Below are 20187 nucleotides of genomic sequence, written 5' to 3'. Positions count from 1 at the left end.
TGTTTTTCTCTGTCTCAAGGCTTGCTAACTTCACAAATATCAAGAGAGAGGTTGGAATACTCATTTTTTTTCTTTGGTCAAAAGAGTTTGGAATATTCTTATTCATGCTTTTTTACCCATTGTTGACCTAACAACCACTTGAACAGAAGAGATATACATGACTGTTATTACATTAATGCATTATGCATGAGCCAACCACCACCTAGTAAATATTTATAACTCTACTAGTACTATAAATACAACACCCATATTCAGGAGAGACTCATAACATTTGTCAATACACTCAAATGTTTTGTTTTTCAGAATTTTTCAATTTCTTGAGAGGATAAAATTATGGAGAATAAAATGTTTTATTTTGCAAGCAAATGGGAGATGTTATTGATGATACTAGGCACCATCGCTGCTGTTGCAAAAGGACTCACTCGCCAGTTGATGATATTGATTTATGGCGATTTGTTAGACGCTTTAAGCACCACGGATCAAGAAAACATGGTTAAAGAAGTTTTAAAGGTTAGGGTTCTAGATTCTTAGATACCTTTTACTTATTATCTTTGTTAATTTGAGTCACGTTACAAAAATGTGTTTGTTAAACCGAATAATTACAAGTCAGTAGAATGGAGGAACACTAATTAATCTATTAGTATTTTACATTCATTGTTGACACAAAATACTGATAGATTGATGGTTTTGATGCGCAGGTTGGGACATTCATACAACTCATATCAACTTTCTTTGGAGGATTCGCGTTTGTCTTTATTAAGAGGTCTGCAATTAGCGTTTGTTCTTCTCAGTTGCATCAACTTCCCGGTTGATGTTCAAGTAATTGCAAGTAGGATTGGTTCTTCGAGGTTTTCCAAGCTCCTATAGTAGAAAAAAGATCTAGCTAAACAGGAAGAAATAAAAACACAACTTTCGTTACAACTATCATTCGAGTGAGCACAAAGAGTAGCATAAGCTCTCCTTTGACATCTTCACCAACCTCTCATCGTTCCCTTCTCTGTAATAACGTCGTTTTGCAAAACTGCAATGGTCCTGAGCCGATAAGCCTCTAATGAAATTATAGACTCATCGGCTCAGGACCATTGCGGTTGTGCAAAACGGTGTTATTGCCGAGAAGGGAACGCATGAGAGGTTGGTGAAAACGTCAAAGGGCTCTTATGCTACTCTTTTTTTTTCTCATATGAGTGAGTGATAACCATAGTTGAAAACCGATGATGTGGTGTTTCCAAAAATGTTGTAATTTCAAAACTGTGTTTAAAAAGTCTCTGTCGCTTCTCAATATTATAAAATCAACTAGCTTTTTACCTTTGCCAATGAAATGTGAATGTATTTAAACAAATTCCAAAATAAATCAATCATATGTTACAAGAAACAAAGAGGAGAAATCACAACACTAAAGCAGTGTCAAATAAAACACTCTCCACTTTATTAAATTCAGCGTTATCATCAACTTAAGAGACAAAAGCTCTCTTTGGATTTGGATCATATGAAGAAATGTAACAACAACACAATGGCAATCAATCAGGCTGTGATTGTGACGCTGCATACGCAAGAACCAGACAGTTTTATCTCAGATGTTTTCCACTGTGTCCCTGGTGAAGCATCCGGGTCATACACTAAAGTACATTGACCAGTTTCTTCCTGAGACGAAAATAGCAAAAGCTTCCCACTCAGCTTACCAAACTGAAACCCGGCCCTCGAGCTTCCGGACAGCGGAAGAGCCACCACTTCCCAGGTCTCGTCTTCCGCATTGAACACCGACATCTTCCTCTGGTTCTTCCAATCGATACAAAACAGCTTCTTCCCTACTTCAACATGAGCTGTGACCATCTACAAGAGAACATATCATTATCAAGCAGCTGAATCTTCGCTAGACTCGAAAACCGAGCTAAGGAATCGTACTAGACTTACCGTTAAACCGTTTTTGCTTCCATGCCAAGAGCCGCATTGAGTGTTGTACACATCAAGAAGTTTTGAGTTTCCAATAGTAAAGTTGGATCTCCCACCCATCACATATAGCTTCCCGTTGAAGCCGCTAGCGAAACAGCCCCACCTCGGACGCCTCAGAGACTCTATGAAAGTCCACGTACCCATCTCAGGATCATACACCTCTGCACTCGACAGACTCTCGCCATCTACCCCGTGACCTCCCACCACATAAATAAGTCCATTCACCTCAGCACAAGCGAAATCATACCGAGCTACCTTCAGGTCTGCTAGTCTACTCCAGCTGATTTCATTTCAAAAATATACAAAATCCACTCAATCATTGGATCAAAGTTCACAAAGAATGCTGAAATCAAGAAACTAAAAAGCTGACCAACCTGTTGAGGCCAGTATCATACTGATAAACATCAGCAGATGCAACAAGAGAACCGTTGATCTTAGAACAACCAGCGATAACAAGAAGTTTCCCATCAACCACAACAACCTTAAACCCTGTTTTTTCAGGACCAGGCATCGGTGAAAGAGATGATAGCTTCTGTCCCAAACAGTCCATCACCTCCCACTGGCTCTGTTTCCCACCAGCATTCGTCGTTAACACATAAAGCCACTCCTCAAGCATACCGGCGAGTCTTCTCACGGTGATAAACTCTTTGCTCTGGACAACAAACCTCCATTTCTTGCATACACTTCCCATAGAAGGGAACCTAGCACGCGGAACAAGCGCCAAGCATTGCTTAGCGACATCATCAGGCAATCCCGGGATCAAAGGATCATCCATAAAATTCTCAGACAACCGTGAACCGAGATCAAGATTTCCTTTTGAGAAACACATGCCGTGATTCACAATCCTTTTCTTCCCACTTAAAGCAAAAGCTTGCATCTTTCGACCAATCTTTTGAACAGAGAGATAGCTAAATCTCCCCAAGAACAAATCTCTAAACTATTTGTGTTTGTGTATGAGAATGTTATTAAAGAGTTTCGTGAAACCCGTCACGTATAGTGATTTTCAAAGAGAGAGGAATAAACAATGTAGCGGAGAAGAATGGAATTGAAGTGACCACTGATGAATATTGATGTCGAGCACAATCTAATTCATGTTCCATACCAATGGCTTCGTTAGAATCTATGATTGTTGTTGTTAAATAAATGTTGTTTCTTCTCACACACATCTCTGTATCTACCAAGAACATGATCAAAAGATCAGTCAACAACAACAAGATTCTTCCAAAAGAATGTTTCTTTTTTGAGTAAAGAAGATGTTACCATTAAAGGTCATGCTAGAGAAGAAGATTCATCAGCCACCCGCAACATCCATCTTTAGAAGTATTGAATTTTCTGCAAAAAAAAACAAATTCAGATAAGTCAACTCTTTGAACGAAGTCAAGAACCAATAAGATCAACATCATACAAAGAGATAGGGTGCTAAAATAAAGTAACAATTTTGCAAATTACAAACAAGGGAATAAATTTGAATGGCTATAAATTATTTCCTAAAAAGGCAAAACATTATCAAGAAAATCTGAAAATTGAAGAATTCTCACAGAAAATATTATCAAGAAAAAGCAAACACTAGTTTCAAGAATTGGCCAAGATCTCAAAGATCGAAATTTCTTTATAGGAAAAGCAGAGTAGGAGAATCAATGGAGACCTGAAGCAGATGATTCATTTACTTGGGAGAGGAAAAACTAATCCAAAATGGGTAAAGACATTTATACAAAGAAAGGAGAAAATAGCGGAGAAAGAAGATAAAGATGAGGTTATACCGAGAGAATAGGGGAGCTTTGTCGGTTTTTGGGTTCTGTCTTCTGCTTCGTAATGCGTTGAAGTTGGTGCAGAGAGAAGATAATATTTTGACAGAAAGAGAGAGACAGAGAGATCTAATAATGGTAATGGAGGAATACAAGGAGCGTCAGATTAGGGATTATATAGAGAGGCCAATGAGATCATACGGTGGAATGGATCACCGTAGATAATAATGTCAACTAGTCACCACGTCAATGACCCCATCATCCCTATATTTTAATACTATATTAGTATTCATTTATGCTCTGAAAGACATGTTTTTGATTGTGACAACCAAGAAAACAAAGACATGTTTTGATTGAAACAAGCGAGTAACAATGGATTCAAAAAGAATATACAAATTAACTATGAGCAACAGTAACATATCGGTAACATGTCAGAATGCATGTGTAATTACGTATATGTCATTTGTAATACGTTTTTTCCGAATTACATGTGATAGCATAATATATCTCTTTATATTATGTAATTTTTTCGTATTACACGTTATTTATAAACAACACATGGTATTTCTTGGAAAAAAATATTCTATTCAGTATAATATCTCTCTTTATCATGTTATTTTGTAATAATACACGTGTTTATTAAGACCATATCTGATTTTTTTTTTAAAAAGATGATTATTTTTTGGTAATACATGATTTTTTATTAAGATTACATGTGATTTCTTTTTAAAAGTTTCTATTCAGATTAAATTTTCCATAACAATGTTTTTTCTAAAAAAACACTACGTAACAATGTTTTTTTCTTAAAAATTCACTATGTTTTTTGAAATATCATGTCTTTTAGTTAAATATAACATGTGAAATTTAAATGTTACATGCTATTTTGAAAAATCTCACGAAACTGCCTCACATATCGTTGATCTTGCAACAAACAAAGGATAATTTAGGTATTTCACTTCATCTGACAACGTGAGTCCATGGCTATTTTGCAACAAAAAACTTTATCTCTGCTATTTTCTTAATTTAAGTGTTTTATTTGGCTATTCCATAATATTACCCTTAAAACAATATTATTATTCTTCATAAACTATTTTTTGTCAAGATTTTTTCCCTTTTTTTTTCTTTTGTTAAAGTATCATTTTTTTTGTCATATTAATTTTTATAGTTTTTTTATATATTTATTTTTGGTAGGATTATATAATTATTTTTTGAGTAACAGAATAATAAATTCGACGAAAGACAAATTAAAGGATGAAAGAGAGAAAAAGCAAGAATGATGAAGATGATTTTTATTCTTCTTGTAACCAAACCGTGTAATTTACAAAACGAACTAAAGATTCGTATTATGGAGAAATTTTGACAACTTTTACTATACGAACAAATGTTACACAAGTGGGTTCTACTTCTAACTTAGATAAAAACCATGCTATTGCTAATCATTTTACTAAATAGACCAAAACTAGATAAATTTATAATTCCCTCTATATAGCTGCGTCGAACCTAGAACTTGCGTATTCCTAATATCACGTCTTTTTTTTATATTGTCAATACTGGTGTAATAACATGGGCAGCCCCGACCCAATATATTTGGGAGCTTTAGGGCAAATTTTTTTTTTTTTGTTTATTATAATATATAAAAAGAAAATTTACTTAATTTTTAAAAAATTTGCGGCTTTTTTATAGTGAAAATTGTTATTTAAAATTTTTTGGGCCTTTTTATACATTTTCTTATAAAAAAATAGGTTTCTTGAAATATAATTTTCATACTAATAATATTTTTTAAAAATATTTGGCCTTTTTTACATGTAAATTTTCTTTAAAAAAAAAAAAAAGCCCCGGGCCGTCGCACCTCCGCCCACCCCTCTAAGCCGGGGCTGAACATGGGTCAAATTAAGAAACTTTAAAGCGAATGAAAGGATACAAAAACTATTAATACTAGTTCATTGTTTTTTTTTTTTTTTGTGAAAATACTAGTTCACTGTTTACCTTCTCACTTTTAAGTTTTAACACACAATAGTGTTTAGAGTAAAACTATAAATGGTTTCATATTTTCTTTTTATTATTGAAGGTTATTGGTGGTAATTTATTTTGATATATAAGTCAATCAATTTTCAAGTTATTGAAATTAATATACCGACATTGTGAAATTTAGAAGAAAAGAAAAAGACTCAAAGTGGAAAAAAAGAAAGCATATCATCAGACGATGGAGATCTGTTGTGTCTGAATGCACATGCAATCGTATCGTATCCCTTTGTATCCGTCTGACGTGGGCCAACTGGTGTGGGTCGTAGTGGTGACCATGAATCATTGAATCTCTAGCGTTATTAACATTTGTATACATATAAACACATATATAGAGCGTTATTAACAATTTGACATTTGTAAACATCTAAACACAAATATGAATCAATGTATACATATAAATATATATATATATATATATATATATATATATAAAACGTTATTAATATTTGTATACATATAAACATGTACATTAAACATTATTAACATTTGTATACATGTAAACACATATATAGAACGTTATTAACATTTATGTACTTGCTTCAAACATAATTACAACCATTGTAACCCAAACTATTGCACAGAGCAAGTGTAATAGTGCAACGTAATTAAACTACAAATTATCTCTATATATCCTTAACCAATTCTTCTTTGTTCGAAAATAATCGAGAAGATAGCTTCGAATTATGTATGATCTTACAAAAAAAAAATTTTTAATCAGATATTATGACAAAAGAGACAAATATAAACACAAATCTACAAATTTTGTTGGATATCTACAACATATTGATAATGAACACAAGAGAGAAGAGTCAAAAACTGAGCTAGTGAGACTAAAATCGGAAGAAGAGGAGGCTAGTATTACCATTGTTTTGGGCCCCACAAAAATTTACCAAAAACTAATTATGGTCCAGATCTTTACCTCCCACCTAATTATCTCTTTAAAAAATGGATGTAAGAATTTTTTTTTGTGGAATTGAAAGAACATTAGTCGTTTTTTTGTTGACCATCGGATATTATTCGTTTAGAAATTAGATGTTGTGTATTAAAAAAAAAAAAAAAAAAAGTGGTTGGAGTCCATGACAATGAGTACTTTATGTGGTAGGGGTTTTCAATTGCAGTATGAGTTCAAAGTAAATATATATTAAAAAATTGTTTCTTAAACTATGAACCAACCATATATATTAGTGTTGATTTATTACTAATTTGAAGTAATTAGTGATCTATTACTCTGGCAATATATAAGACTTACAAATAGGCAATTAGATTATCACATCACATAATTAATAAATCGCTTTGTGAACACGCCAAATCCACGTCACTTGGTAAGGCTAAAAAAAGGAAGAAAGAAACTATCAAACACAGTCTTATCTCGTGAACATTTTATTCTTCATTATCTTGTAAAGTACAGTGGACATTTACATACATCTTATATTCTTTTTTTTTTTTTACATCTTATATTCTTATAAATATGACTTTGGAGTTTTAGCTAGTTCTTTACACACAATGCAAATAAATATTATAAAGAAAATATTGCTCTAGAGCACTTTATTAAAACTCAATTTCACGTTGGAGTACATTAAGGGTAGTAGACACATTTTTAAGTTTTTTTACTACTATACTCTCAACTCATCCTAACTAACCATGGTTCCAATATTTAATATTTATTTTTTCTTTATTCAAATATCATTCATTTTTCTCTCTCTTTCGTTCTCATCTCTATCTCTTTTTTTCATTCATCTTTTTTTTCTCTTCATCTCACCCAAACATCTTTTATCTCTTTGTACCCAAATATCTTTTATCTCTCTCTTTTTCGTTATCTCTATCTCTCTTATTACTTTTTTTTTTCTTCCTCTCTTCTTCATCTTTTTCCCTCACCTTGTACCAATGATAGTTAATAGTGATTTATGATGAATTAATTTGTTGCCGGAATTTGAGAGAGACGACTCCTCAATGAATTTCAATTTTCATATCTTAGATTCGTATCCATCAGATCTGTGATTTGAATTTCGGAAACCCAATTTTCTCCTCCTTGAGATCCTCAAGAAGCTTCCCAAATCTCAGAGCAACGTCATCTTACTCATCTAAATCTCCATGGACGACATACACGAATGCTCTAAGTCTCGTCTTGTTTAAGTCTCACCCAAACAGATCCGGGTATTTTATCTTCTTTTTCTTTTAATTGATACTACTTAATTTGTAATTAATAAAGATATATGTGAAAACTAATTTCTATGACAGCTTGGGGTATCATTTATCAATGATATAAGGAAAGAGGTTTTGTTGAAATCATGAATCCTAGATTAAATCGACAAGAAGAAGAAGCTTCATGAGAAGAAAAGTGGCTAATTTGCCCTATTTTGTCTGAAGATTCGATAGGGGTGAAAATATGTTTTTTGGAGAGTGAGAAATAAATTAGACGTGGATTGAAATTACCACGTGGTTAGAGTTTGGTGGATGTGCATAGATGGTCGATAATTTGAAATGATTGTGTTGCAAATTTCGATATAAAATTAAAAACAAGACTGTCATATGTTCAAGATTCTATGGATAGTTTATATTTTGTCCCTTAAAAATATTTTTGTGTCAATGACTTCCCACACTTATCTCTATCAGTCACCACTATTATTGTTGACTATTAAGTATGACATATTATGGATGCCACATTATGGATGATACATAATGGATGATGTATTATGCATTATGAAATTATAAATGATTTATGTATAGAAAAAGCATTATGGAAGCCAATATTTTGTTATGTTACAAATCTAATGTGATTTTTGTATAATGTTGTCCACAAAATAAGTGTTACGTTATATAAAAGATCGTGATAAAATATGATGAAACAAGTTCTAGTAGTCATATCCACAAAAGTTATTCCATACAGTTAGATTACATATAAATAAAACAACAATACGAGTGTATATTTTATGATTGTATACATGAACACATCGATCTCAATAATGTTATATGTTTTCAGATTAAGAAACATGTTTTAGATTATTATGGACCCAAAGTGGTGGTTATTGATGTTGTATATATCTATAAAAGTTAGGGTTTAAGGTTGAAGGGGTAAAAGTTAGAGGTTGTATCGTAGGGTTTAGGGTTATAGTTTTGGATTTCCTGTTTAGGGTTTAAAGTTTAGAGTTAGGGATTTAGAGTTTAGGATTTAGGGTTTAGGTATAGGGTATAAAAGTTATAGTTATATGGTTAAGGGTTAAGGGTTTAGTCTTTATGGTTTATGGTTTAGGGTTTAGTTATATGGTTAAGGGTTAATGGTTTAGACTCTATGGTTTAGGGTTTAGAGTTGAGGGTTTTGACTTTAGAGGTTTAGGGTTTAATGTTTATGGTTTAGGGTTTACTATATATCGTCCTCGTAGCTATGTTATGATGGAGAGGGTTTAGTATTTAGGGTTTAGGGCTTATTAATTATGATTTAGTATTTAGTATTTATTTAGGGTTTAGGGTTCCTTTTTCAGTATTTAGGGTTTAGTATTTACTGTTTAGGGTACAGTTTTTATTGTTTAGGGTTTAGGGTTTCGTTCTTATGGGTATAGTATAGTCTTAGAATTTGAGCGTATATGGAATCCCGTGGCTAGGTTTACATGGAAAGGGTTTTTATCCAACCCCGTGGCAATATTTTGATGGTAATGTAAGGGTTAAGCGTATTGGATTTATTGTTTATGGTTTAGGGTTTAATTTATATCAAACACATGGCTATGTTATGATGGATAGGGTATAGTATTTAGGGTTTAGGGTCTAATAATTAGAGTTTACTATTTATTATTTATGTTTAGGATATAGTATTTCGTGTTTAGTATTTAGGGTTTAATATTTATTGTTGAGGGTTTAGGGTTTTGTTTTTATCGGTATAGTGTTAAGTGTTTAGGGTATAGGGTTTTGTGTTTAGTTTTAGGGTTTAGCATTTACTATTTTGGGTATAGTATTTAGGGTTAAGGTTTAAATCTCTATGGTTTAGGTTTTAAAATTAAGGGTTTTGAGTTTAGGGTTTAGGGTTTAGGTTTAGGTGATTGGGCTTAATTTCTAGGGTGTTGGGTTTAGTATATAAGGTTTAGGGTTTAGTGTTTAGGGTAAAGTTTATATGGTTTAGGTTTAGGATATTATGGTTAAAGAACCATGACTGTCTACAATGATTCTAGGGTTTATGGCTACATACTTCTCATTAGAGTGAAAAAATAAATTAGACCTGAATTGAAATGACCACGTGGTTAGAGTTTGATGGATGTGCTTGTATGAGCGATAATTCTAAATGATTGTGTTGTCAATTTTGATGTAAAATTATAAAAACCTATCATGTGTTCAAGATTATGTGGATAGTTTTTATTTTATCCTCTAAAAATATTTATGTGTTATTTGATTTTTTTATATTTATAAACTATAGTAAAATGGATCTTCAAATGTAAAGAAAGAGTAATTATAATTTATTAGACAATAAAAAATATGTTTATCTCTGATTTAGAACTTATAATCTTTTTTTTCTTATAATCTATTACCTTCATTTCTCTCTCTTTACAATCAAACTCCACTCCGAATATCGTGCCCACCCACAACCATTAGATCTTTTTTGTCGGCAATATCCACACAATTCCATCATCTCATCTTTCAATGATAACGAACCGTTTTGGGTTTACGGTTTTAAGTTTAGGGTATAGGGTTTAGGGTTTAGTGTTTAATCTCTAGGGTTTAGGGTTTAGGGTTTAGGGTCTATGGTTTAGGGTTTAGTATCTATGGATTAGGGTTTAGGGTTTAGGATTTAGGATTTAGGGTTTAGTGTGTAAGATCTAGGGTTTAGTGTTTAGTCTCTAGGGTTTAGGGTTTATTCTCTAGGGTTTATGGTTTAGGCTATAGGGTTTAGGATTTAGGGTTTAGGCTTTAGGGTTTAGGATTTAGGGTTTAGAGTTTAGGGTTTAGGGTTTAGGGTTTAGGGTTTAGAGTTTATGGTTTAGGGTTTATGGTTTAGGAACTATGGTTGTCAACAATAATGAATTTTAAAATTATCACTCGTGGTGGCACAGTAATCTATGAATTTTAAAATGAGCACTCGTGCTGGCACTTTTGGATTGACGTAAAGATTCTGGATATGTAACCATAGTACATCGAACACACAAGTTTAACGTTTTTTTACTTCCTTTGCATGAAATTTCCATTGAAGATAATATATGTGGATTATGAGTTATGGAAGACGAAGCGCAAGTTAACTAAATCGAAGTCAACACCAAAATTATTGTATTTGTGAAGATTAATCTATTTAGTGTGATTTTTAGATAGAAAACAGAAAACGAATGTTAAGAGATTTCGAATACCAAACAACCAGAACACTTATTATTGAATATGAGCCAACTTAAAACAAACTTAAGAAGAAGCCTCTATTAGAAACAGAGGATGTCAAGTCTCAAGGATCACGTGAGTGCACGTGATGCAAGTCCAAAGACGGTGTAGTTCACAGATATAAGAGACTTGAAGCTTCTTCAGCAAAAAGAACACAAGACGAGAAGATTTAAGATTCATCTTCTTCGTTAGAGAGAGAGAGAGAGAGAGAGAGAGAGAGAGAGAGAGAGAGAGAGAGAGAGAGAGAGAGAGAGAGAGAGAGAGAGAGAGAGAGAGAGAACAGAGAGCTAGTGAGAGATTTATGGGTTTGGGTATCTCTTCTCTAATTCTTTTTCTTGTTCATGTATCTTGGGTTAGGGCTTAATTCCGAGGGTGAGTGAGTGTAATCTCCAATGAAACACAAGTGTAAACTCTTGATTGATTATAGTGAAAGATCGTGAGGAGGAGGATCCTCGCCGAGACTTACCTCAGAGTTGCCAATTGCAACTAGAGGGAACTCGTAAATCATCGTGTACTTAGTTTATGTTTGTTGCTTTAGATCCGAGAATAGAGTCATGGGACGTAATCGGAGAAACCAAAAGAGAAACAATTAAATTCAACAATCCACAAGGAGCCATCCACAAGTGACTACCCACAAATAACCATCTATTTGTACATGGCTTACCATGTATTCTTTCACCACCCATTGTAAGCTGAAAACCATTTTTTCATTCTTTATCATAGCAATCTGATGCATCCATTTGATTCATTGATTCTTTATACTGCACGAAACACCTCTATGACAGTCACATTGTGAAATGAATAAATTTATGTGGACAAGAAGAAAGAAACAGTTACAATCTAAATCCAAGACTCAGATCCTCATGACCAATCTAAAGCAGAACCAAAACTTGTTCACTTTTTGATCTTTGTGGTGACCAGAAAAAATTTGTTGGAACAAAAAAAGAAAAACGTGAAATAATTTTGAAAACAGTGTTTTAATAAATAATGCGACACAGAACGATCTCACGCCAAGCAACGATGACGACGAGCTCTTCCACCGAGAATCTTCCACGTGTCCTCATCGTCAAACGTCCCGCCGCCATGGCTGTGTTCGGCGACAGATTCGTGGCCTCCACCAAGTTTGAGATCTTGAAAGCCTTCGAGTCTCCGCTTCCTCTCCCTGAATTCTTGGCCAATCACTCTGACTCCGTCTCCGTCGTTATAGCCCATGTAGCTGCTCCCGTCACAACCGATCTGATTCGCCTCCTCCCGAATCTTCGCTTCGTTGGTACAACCAGCGCCGGTGTTGACCACGTCGACTTAGTTGAGTGTCGTCATTGTGGCATCTCCGTCGCCAACGCAGGCTCAAGCTTCTCGGAAGATGTCGTCATCGGAAAAAAATAATTTTAAGAAGGAGAAAAGTAAAAAATAATTCTCGGAAGATGTCGTCATTATAACACTTTTTGTTTCTCTGATTTTAACATCTTATCCCAAATTTTTCATTGCATATGTAAAATCAAAAGCTCTGTTTATTTGATTTTAGATCTAAGAAGAAGAGAGAAATAAGGATGACGATGGTTGCAGATATTTAGGTTTTATTTTTCAGTTTTGTTTTTGCATTATTTTCTCCCACTATCAAATCTGTTTTCTACTTTAAATCCGACGGCCAGAATTAAAACATTTGCATTTACTTCTAACCATTCTAGTTAAGCCTTTATAAAAAATCTGAGGGCAAAATTGTATTAAATTTGGTTGTACAGTGAAAAAACCTTTAAAAAGTATCTACTCCCACCAAAGTGCTCATATTGCTTAAACAAACTTAAAAAGTGCCCCAAAGTGTGAGAAGCTCTATTATAAATTTGTGACATAATATGCATACGGATGGGGGTGGGAGCTCCTCCAAAATGGATTTTCTAAATTGGTATATTGTATGTGACGTGCTCAATTTTACTATTTTCTTTGTTTTCAACCATTAAGGATATCTAAATTTTATAGATTAGATTGATTTCAATACTAAATCGAAATGGATCTAACAAAATAAGACAAAACTCTAGAGGACATATGAACATCTCAGAAATAAAAGTTTCCCTCTAGTTTTTCCGAAACTCTCCAAAATGGTCAATCATTACAAGCCCTTGGTAATAAAGACCTCCAATGTTTTTCAAAGTACATCTTTGATTCCGAATGAACACTTCAAAAAATCTGGAATTTCAATCCAAATATACACATCTTTAACACTTAGAAAAAGGATAATTAAAGTCGTTGGTAGGTATTAGAGTATGGTTTAACTAAACCATACATTGATACAGACTCTCCTTATATACTAAGTACGTAGAATCCGGTTTACATCATACTATATCCAATTACAGACTCAATGTATGGTCTAGTTAATAATAGGATCCAATTAAAAATGAAAAGTAAGACAAAGCAAAAATTTCGTGAGGTTTTGACTTAAACAACCCACCATAATGAAAAGGAAGGCTTGTTAATTTCTTAAAAGCGGCGACCCGAAAGCGATCGTTTCATTTTTTATAAAATCTTTTTCTTTCTAATAATCATTTGTCCGCGTCATGTTGACAAGTTAGGTGGTAGCCATTTTTGACGGTTCATATTTATTTTTGATTAGACTTTAAATTTTGGTGAAAAAAAGAAGAAGATTTAGTCTTTAAAATTTAAAAACACCATTTGTTGATTAGAGTAAATCACATATGTTACATGGCCGTGAGTCACCTCAGGATTTGGATAAAATTCTTTTTTTTTTTTTTGCTTTTCTTTCGGATTTCTTGGAAATATTGAACGAAAGGTATTTTTTATTTGATAAAAAAAGTATACACCTATTTTTCTTCGTGTTTAGACAATTTATAAATCTTACTAGAATATATTATTAAAAAATCAATCGAACAATCAGTTGACTATGGAGGCAATAAAGAGTACTAAAAAGAGTAGTTCCAAAAGGTGAACAAAGCTATTACATGAATGAAGAAAGAAGAGGAAGATCGTTTAATTAAAGATTACGACGCCATAATGTCTTTCTTCATGAAATTCAAGACAAATAATCCACATTTCAAGATTTTTATAGTTTAAAGCTTACACCGTAACCTTTGTAACTCTTTATTGATACCCTGTCGATCATAAGAGATAATTACAAGATGCAAACACCAATTACAAACTAAAATAGAGATCGAGAGCTAGTTATGCACCTTCTAGACACTCATATAGTTTGAGATCATATTAATAGACACATATCTTCTTGTTAACATCAACAATTAACAAACCATAAATAATAAAGATTCAGTTAACAATTGTTAGAGATCCCAATTAACATCTTTACTAAAACACAAATTAAATTTCCAACAATTTTCTCTTTATATTTGATTCCACAATTGACAATGTTTAAATACCCAAAGAAACAAACTAAACAAACTACTAAAGAAGTTGATGATAAAATCCCATTAGGCCATTACTGTAATTTTAGGAGGGTCGACCGGTTTACTCTGGTTAACCGATTTGTTACTGCAAACACTTTAGTCAAACTAGAGTCTTCCCAATCCTTTTGACTCTATATTTATTTTCCTAAACTTATCAAATTAGCAATTACGAATTTTAATGTGAAGATCTCTCTCTCTAGTTCTTATAACTATAATCCCTGTTCTAAAAATCTCCGCCTAGCCCCGATTACTCTCCGCTTAATCGCTAGGCCTACTCTATCCGCTTCGATTAATGACTAATCCCCTAAAAAATCAGTAACCCGATTATTCTCCGCCTAATCCGATTACTTCCCGCCTAATCTTATATACCCCGATTATTTTTTAGATTGAAAGTATAAATTTTTTTTTATTTTTGTTATTCAATCATTTGAATGGAGAGTTTGTGATGTTTTACAATAACTTGTGTTCAAATTTTAATAAAAATCATAAATTTGTAATAAAAATCATAAATTTTTACAATATTGGATTAATATATTTTAAAAATATAAAAATAATTCTAAAACTAATCCCCGATTAATCCCCGATTTTAATCCAATTTTCCGATTAATTGCTAGGCCTATACCGAACGCCCGACTAGCGCCTAGCGATTTTTCAAACAAGGACTATAATCAATGTCGTCAACACTTAGACGAATATGGAAGACAGCAATTTCTTCGATTCTTCTAGAATCTTCAAATGCAGACATTTTCTTCCGCCGCCGCTCTCACCTCCATCCTCCGTCGTACAGCGATCTACAACGGCGGTGTTGGAATCGGATCGGAATCCGCCGCAGCTTTTATTTTCTCTCAGCGAGACGACAAGAGAACCCTAATGTCTCTAGAAATCCCCAGCACCCGAGCCAGAAGACTATTCTCAGAGCCTTCTTGGCTCCGGTTCTCTCGTTAGACGACAAACCTAAACTCAATAAGCTTCAAGCCATCGGTACAATCGCCACCGCTCAAGCGGACTATATGCGTGTCATTGTTCAAGATGTACCTGAGAGTGATTATGGAGATGATGATAAGATTGGCGTTGAGTTGCTTTGTGTGGTGAGAAAGTTGCTGAAGAAGATTGGGAGGACTGTTCTTGTTGGTGATAAAGTTCTTGTGGATAAAGTTGATTGGATTGATCGGAGAGCTAAGATTATCAATGTGTTTGATCGAGTTTCGGAGATTTTGGAGCCACCGGTTGCGAATGTTGATCACTTACTGATTCTCTTCTCTCTTGATCAACCTAAGATTGATCCATTTACACTTACTAGGTTCTTGGTGGAAGCTGAATCTATTGGAATTCGAGTCACAATTGCCTTGAACAAATGTGAACTCGTCACTCAAGAGGTAAGGATGATGAATCATTAGCTCAAATCTGGTTTTGCTTAGGAAGTAAATTGATTAGAGTTATGATCTTGTTTACAGGAATTGGATTCTTTAAAGATAAGATTGTGTAGTTGGAACTATGAACCATTGTTTTTGCTAGAAAGAAATTGCATTGTTCACTACTAGTTTAGACCACTTTGATGATTTGTACTCTATTTCAGGGATTGTTTAGAACCATAAACTTGGTTCCAGGAATTTCTTATGTCATTAGTTCACTACTAGTTTAGACCACTTGCTGCTTTATAGTGTAGACTCTATTTCAGGGTTTGATTAGAGCAATGATCTTGTTTTCAGGAAGTGGAATCTTGGAAGATAAGATTGCGTAGTTGGAACTATGAACCATTGTTTTGCAGTGTGGGAACTAAAGTCGGACTTGATGAGATTGCGTTTACCCTGCAAAATCAGACTTCTGTCATTGTTGGACCTAGTGGTGTTGGAAAGTCGAGCTTAATCAATATATTGAGAAGTAGCTATGGTGGTGCCATTAAACACGAAGAAGTGTTTAAGCCTGTAAGTTTTTTTGTGCTATTTCATTCTATAGCTAAACTTTTTTTTACCATATCCTCATGACTTGACCTTTGTCATATTCAGATATTAGGATTAATGTATGATGGCCAAAAGAAGAAGAATAAAAAGAAGTGGTTTGAAGATCAGAGTGTAGGCCAAGTTTCACATAGAAATGGATTAGGTAAACATACAACCCGAAATGTGACGCTACTTCCGCTTTGTGGAGGTGGATATCTTGCTGATACTCCTGGCTTTAACAAGCATAAGTTGCTGAAAGTAACAAAGCAAAAACTTCCCCTGTGTTTTCCTGAGGTTTGTACCCTTTTTGCTTGTACCCATTTTCCCCCATATGTGGACTTATTGATTGTGACGATAGTGTTTCTTACTCTTTCCTTAGATACGGAAAATGGTTGAGGGAGGAAAATGTGAATTCAAAAATTGCTCGCATTTAGGGGTATATGGCTGTGCTGTGACAGGTGATTGGGAAAGGTATCATTACTACTTGCAACTGCTTGAAGAGATCAGAATCGATGAGGAGTCTCAACTTAAGAAGTATGGAACCAAAAGGGAAGGTGGTGTTAGGTATTTTTCGATTCTCCTGAAACAAACAGCTTTATTTTTAGATTTGGGCCCAAATGTGGATTAATCAGGGAAGCCTTGACACAGTTGCCACATGGGAGAGAAGGGTGTGGAACAAGCGAAACCACAGATAGATCCCAAGAAGTATAGGAGAGAGTCGAGGAAGACGATGAAACAGACAATGATGAAAGAGCTCGAATTTTAAGACAGCGTATTTGACATAGAGAACAATCTAATTGTCTGAGCAATTGAGAATGAGAGTAAGAGACGAGGAGAGATCAACAAGACAATGTCAACTAATGTTTCCACAGACACTTAAGTCATATAATATGTAACATGTTGTACAAAGGATTCTCAGACATCAAGTCAGCTTGTTGTAACAAGTAGGTCATACTCAGACATCAAGTCAACTTCTCTGAGATCCACTATTCTCAAGTTACCATTCTCTTCTCTAACAAAAAAGTAAGTAGTTCCCTTCAATGACACGCTACAATCAAAATTTCGTATACAAGTTGGGAATAATATCAAGAACTCTCCAAGAATTAGACTTATTTTGCTAACAAAAGAAAGAACTATCACGCCTTTCCCACATTTTAAACGATTAGGGTTTTATTTTGAGATTGGTCACAGCCCATATGGATTAATGAGGGAAGCCTTGACACAAATACAAGTATAGGAGATCAGAATCGAGAAAATATATGAAACCGACAATAATCACTGAGCTTGAAGATTTAAGGCAGAGAATTGGACATAGAGCACGACAATGTCAACTAATGCACCCACAGACACAAGTCATATAATATGTAACAGATTGTACAGATATATGCCTTTCATTCTATTTTTTTATCTCTTAATAATTGACTAATCACCTAAACGGAAGATGTTAAGCTTTGAACGATTCTTAATCAGGTTCACCATACCGGATTTTGACATTCACACAACAATCGAATTTGTATCTTAAAGATGAAATGATTAGTAACTAGTAACTACTAAGTACTAACCATGATCAATGATTTGGTTTTCGATTTGATCGAAAAATTCTCATTCAAGTCCAGTACAATAAACCCGAGTTTCTGTTCAATTGTTCATTAACCATATCAAATATTCAATCTCTCAAAGAAAATGAAAACCAAGTAAGCTATAATGTTCTATAAATACTTTGGTCAAGTCTTCAATACAACAAAGCTTTTGAGTATCATATATGATATAAATATATTTAAAAAATCCATAATTCAGTAGTCTTGTTCAATACAAAACAGAGTAAATAAATGAAAAGAAGATGATTAAAGACACAAATAAGATACTGTGAAAAAGACTGTGATAAGGTGATAGTTCTACTACTAGGCCTTCGTTGATTTGCACTAAACTTGGAGCATAAGAGCACACAAGTGTGTGACCATGCGACACATCAGCTTCTCCGAGATCCACTTTTCTCAAGTATCCATTCTCTCCAACAATGTGAGCTACGTTGTGCAAGGTATCTTTTATTTAATATGCTTATATCAAAAAGCACCGCGAGTTTCTTCTATTGGTTGATGAAAAAACTCCCAGCTAAAATCTTGAACTTAGAATAAGTACTATCGAATGTTACGAAGTTGCTCCACAAGACTTCATTGGGCTCAACCTTAGTTGTTACCCGTATCTCCACCTCGGATGTATATAAAGGTCTAAATAGCACCGCAAGCTGTTCTTCTCTAATAGAAGATAGAGCCGCAATATCTGAAAATAAAAAGTTAAGTGGCAAAGGAAAACGCGGTCCAAATCTCTCTCTTGTAAAGTCAAAACAGATTAAAAATTCTTCATCCTTTGTTATCACTCGTAATTCTTCATCTATATCCTCTCCTCGACCAAAAAGGTAAGTATTTCCCTTCAATGACACGCTGTGCTGAGGAAACATTACTTCCCAATAGTGAATGTCATCAAGAACCCTCCATGAATCAGACAAAATCGATACCAAATGATGATATGCTTCTGACAATTGCCCATTGCTGGAATAAAGTATTTCCAACAGCCGTAACTGCATCACATAAAAAGGAGATGACAAATGATGATATGCTCTGAACATTAAGAGGTAGTTTAATCTTTCCAACACTTGGTAGAAACCGGAACCATGCCTCAATTTCACTTGGATTTATGTCAAATGCACCGGTGCTGGTCATAGATACCCGTGCTAAATTATATGATAGAACCTTCACCTCGTCGTGTGATGAAAGAAGTAACAAAGTTATAAATACATGCAAATGCTTGAACATAAGTGGTGGAATTCTTCTAGGACCTCTCTCAAATTGAGACTTTGGCCTCCAACTGATGCATTCATTCAGTAAAGACAACAGAGCTCTCTGCAATTCAGCTGGCAAACCTGAAGAACTGCTCAGAAATTTCATGAAGACATCAAACAACCCTTCAGGCACATTAGGCACAGAACGCTGCAAACATGAAAAATATGTAGTCGTCAAGTACCACATAATTAACAACAACACAACAAAATTAATAAAATGAAAGATCAACGTACCACATAAATCCCGAGGGTATCCAGGAGCTTTATGTGAAAGAACATCTCTGTTTCATCTACCAAAGCAATAGGCTTAGAACAAAACTCTGAACCCCAAATTTCTGAAACGATCCCAAGATATTCGTTTTCAGCATCTGCCTGATCTGTTAACTGAGCATCCCCAGTATCCTCTTCCAAAAGGATATTACTATCAGAACCTAGCCCACCAATGACCATATCATCAGCCAATTCTTCCACAACATCCTTTTCAGATCTCTTTAAACGCTTTTCTCTATCTACTAATTCAATATCCAACCCTTCTTTTCTCTTCAAAGGCAGCTTTTGAGACACCTTTAGTATGTTCCATAACAGCTGGAAATCTGGAAAAAAGCTTATCACCTCACCTATGATATCCCGCTCAAGAGAAGCCTGAATTTGGTCAACAGAGCAGCTACGAGACGAGTAAAGTTTCCAAGCAGTAACAAAAGAATCCCACAGCCTCAGCGTCTCCCAGAGAAATCTCAAAGTCCCATGTTTCACAAGGAAATCAGAATGTTGCATCCCTCTAACGATCAACAACCGGCTAAATGGTCGGGGGCATATGCATTTCATGATAGTATGGACCTCTGAACCACCAGAAGGAGGTTGATCTGGGTTGAGAAAGTCAAAAGAAGATGAAATTCTTACTGACGATACCAAATCTGCTGCCAGGGAAA

At 34.3% G+C, this 20187-nt stretch overlaps 3 protein-coding genes and 2 long non-coding RNA genes across 5 annotated transcripts; 4 read left to right on the top strand and 1 right to left on the bottom strand.

Annotated features, from left to right (window-relative positions):
• The first annotated feature begins 279 nt into the window (after window positions 1–279).
• Window positions 280–1281, top strand: LOC9323189. Its single transcript, XR_002334094.1, has 2 exons — window positions 280–510; window positions 699–1281. It is a non-coding gene; the product is annotated as an uncharacterized LOC9323189 (long non-coding RNA).
• A 104-nt stretch (window positions 1282–1385) lies between these two features.
• On the bottom strand, window positions 1386–3865 carry LOC9324663 (F-box/kelch-repeat protein At1g67480). The gene is made up of 5 exons (XM_002887077.2): window positions 3711–3865; window positions 3211–3282; window positions 2325–3124; window positions 1912–2230; window positions 1386–1830 (listed from the first exon to the last, which is right to left on the bottom strand). The coding sequence occupies exons 3-5, from the start codon at window positions 2825–2827 to the stop codon at window positions 1522–1524; spliced, it is 1131 nt and encodes a 376-aa protein (XP_002887123.1). The 5' UTR covers window positions 2828–3124; window positions 3211–3282; window positions 3711–3865; the 3' UTR covers window positions 1386–1521.
• A 3610-nt stretch (window positions 3866–7475) lies between these two features.
• LOC110231039 lies at window positions 7476–8319 on the top strand. Its single transcript, XR_002334127.1, has 2 exons — window positions 7476–7874; window positions 7959–8319. It is a non-coding gene; the product is annotated as an uncharacterized LOC110231039 (long non-coding RNA).
• A 3561-nt stretch (window positions 8320–11880) lies between these two features.
• On the top strand, window positions 11881–12455 carry LOC9324662 (glyoxylate/hydroxypyruvate reductase HPR3). Its single transcript, XM_002888553.2, has one exon. The coding sequence runs from the start codon at window positions 12057–12059 to the stop codon at window positions 12453–12455; it is 399 nt and encodes a 132-aa protein (XP_002888599.1). The 5' UTR covers window positions 11881–12056.
• A 2691-nt stretch (window positions 12456–15146) lies between these two features.
• On the top strand, window positions 15147–17419 carry LOC9323188 (small ribosomal subunit biogenesis GTPase RsgA). The gene is made up of 5 exons (XM_021010148.1): window positions 15147–15855; window positions 16189–16404; window positions 16486–16713; window positions 16799–16983; window positions 17068–17419. Exons 1-5 carry the CDS (start codon window positions 15151–15153, stop codon window positions 17183–17185), a joined length of 1452 nt encoding a protein of 483 aa, XP_020865807.1. The 5' UTR covers window positions 15147–15150; the 3' UTR covers window positions 17186–17419.
• The last annotated feature ends 2768 nt before the right edge of the window (window positions 17420–20187 follow it).

This window comes from Arabidopsis lyrata (assembly GCF_000004255.2).
Source record: "Arabidopsis lyrata subsp. lyrata unplaced genomic scaffold ARALYscaffold_2, whole genome shotgun sequence".
NCBI lineage: Eukaryota > Viridiplantae > Streptophyta > Magnoliopsida > Brassicales > Brassicaceae > Arabidopsis > Arabidopsis lyrata.
This window is presented reverse-complemented; position numbering and strand designations above follow the sequence as displayed.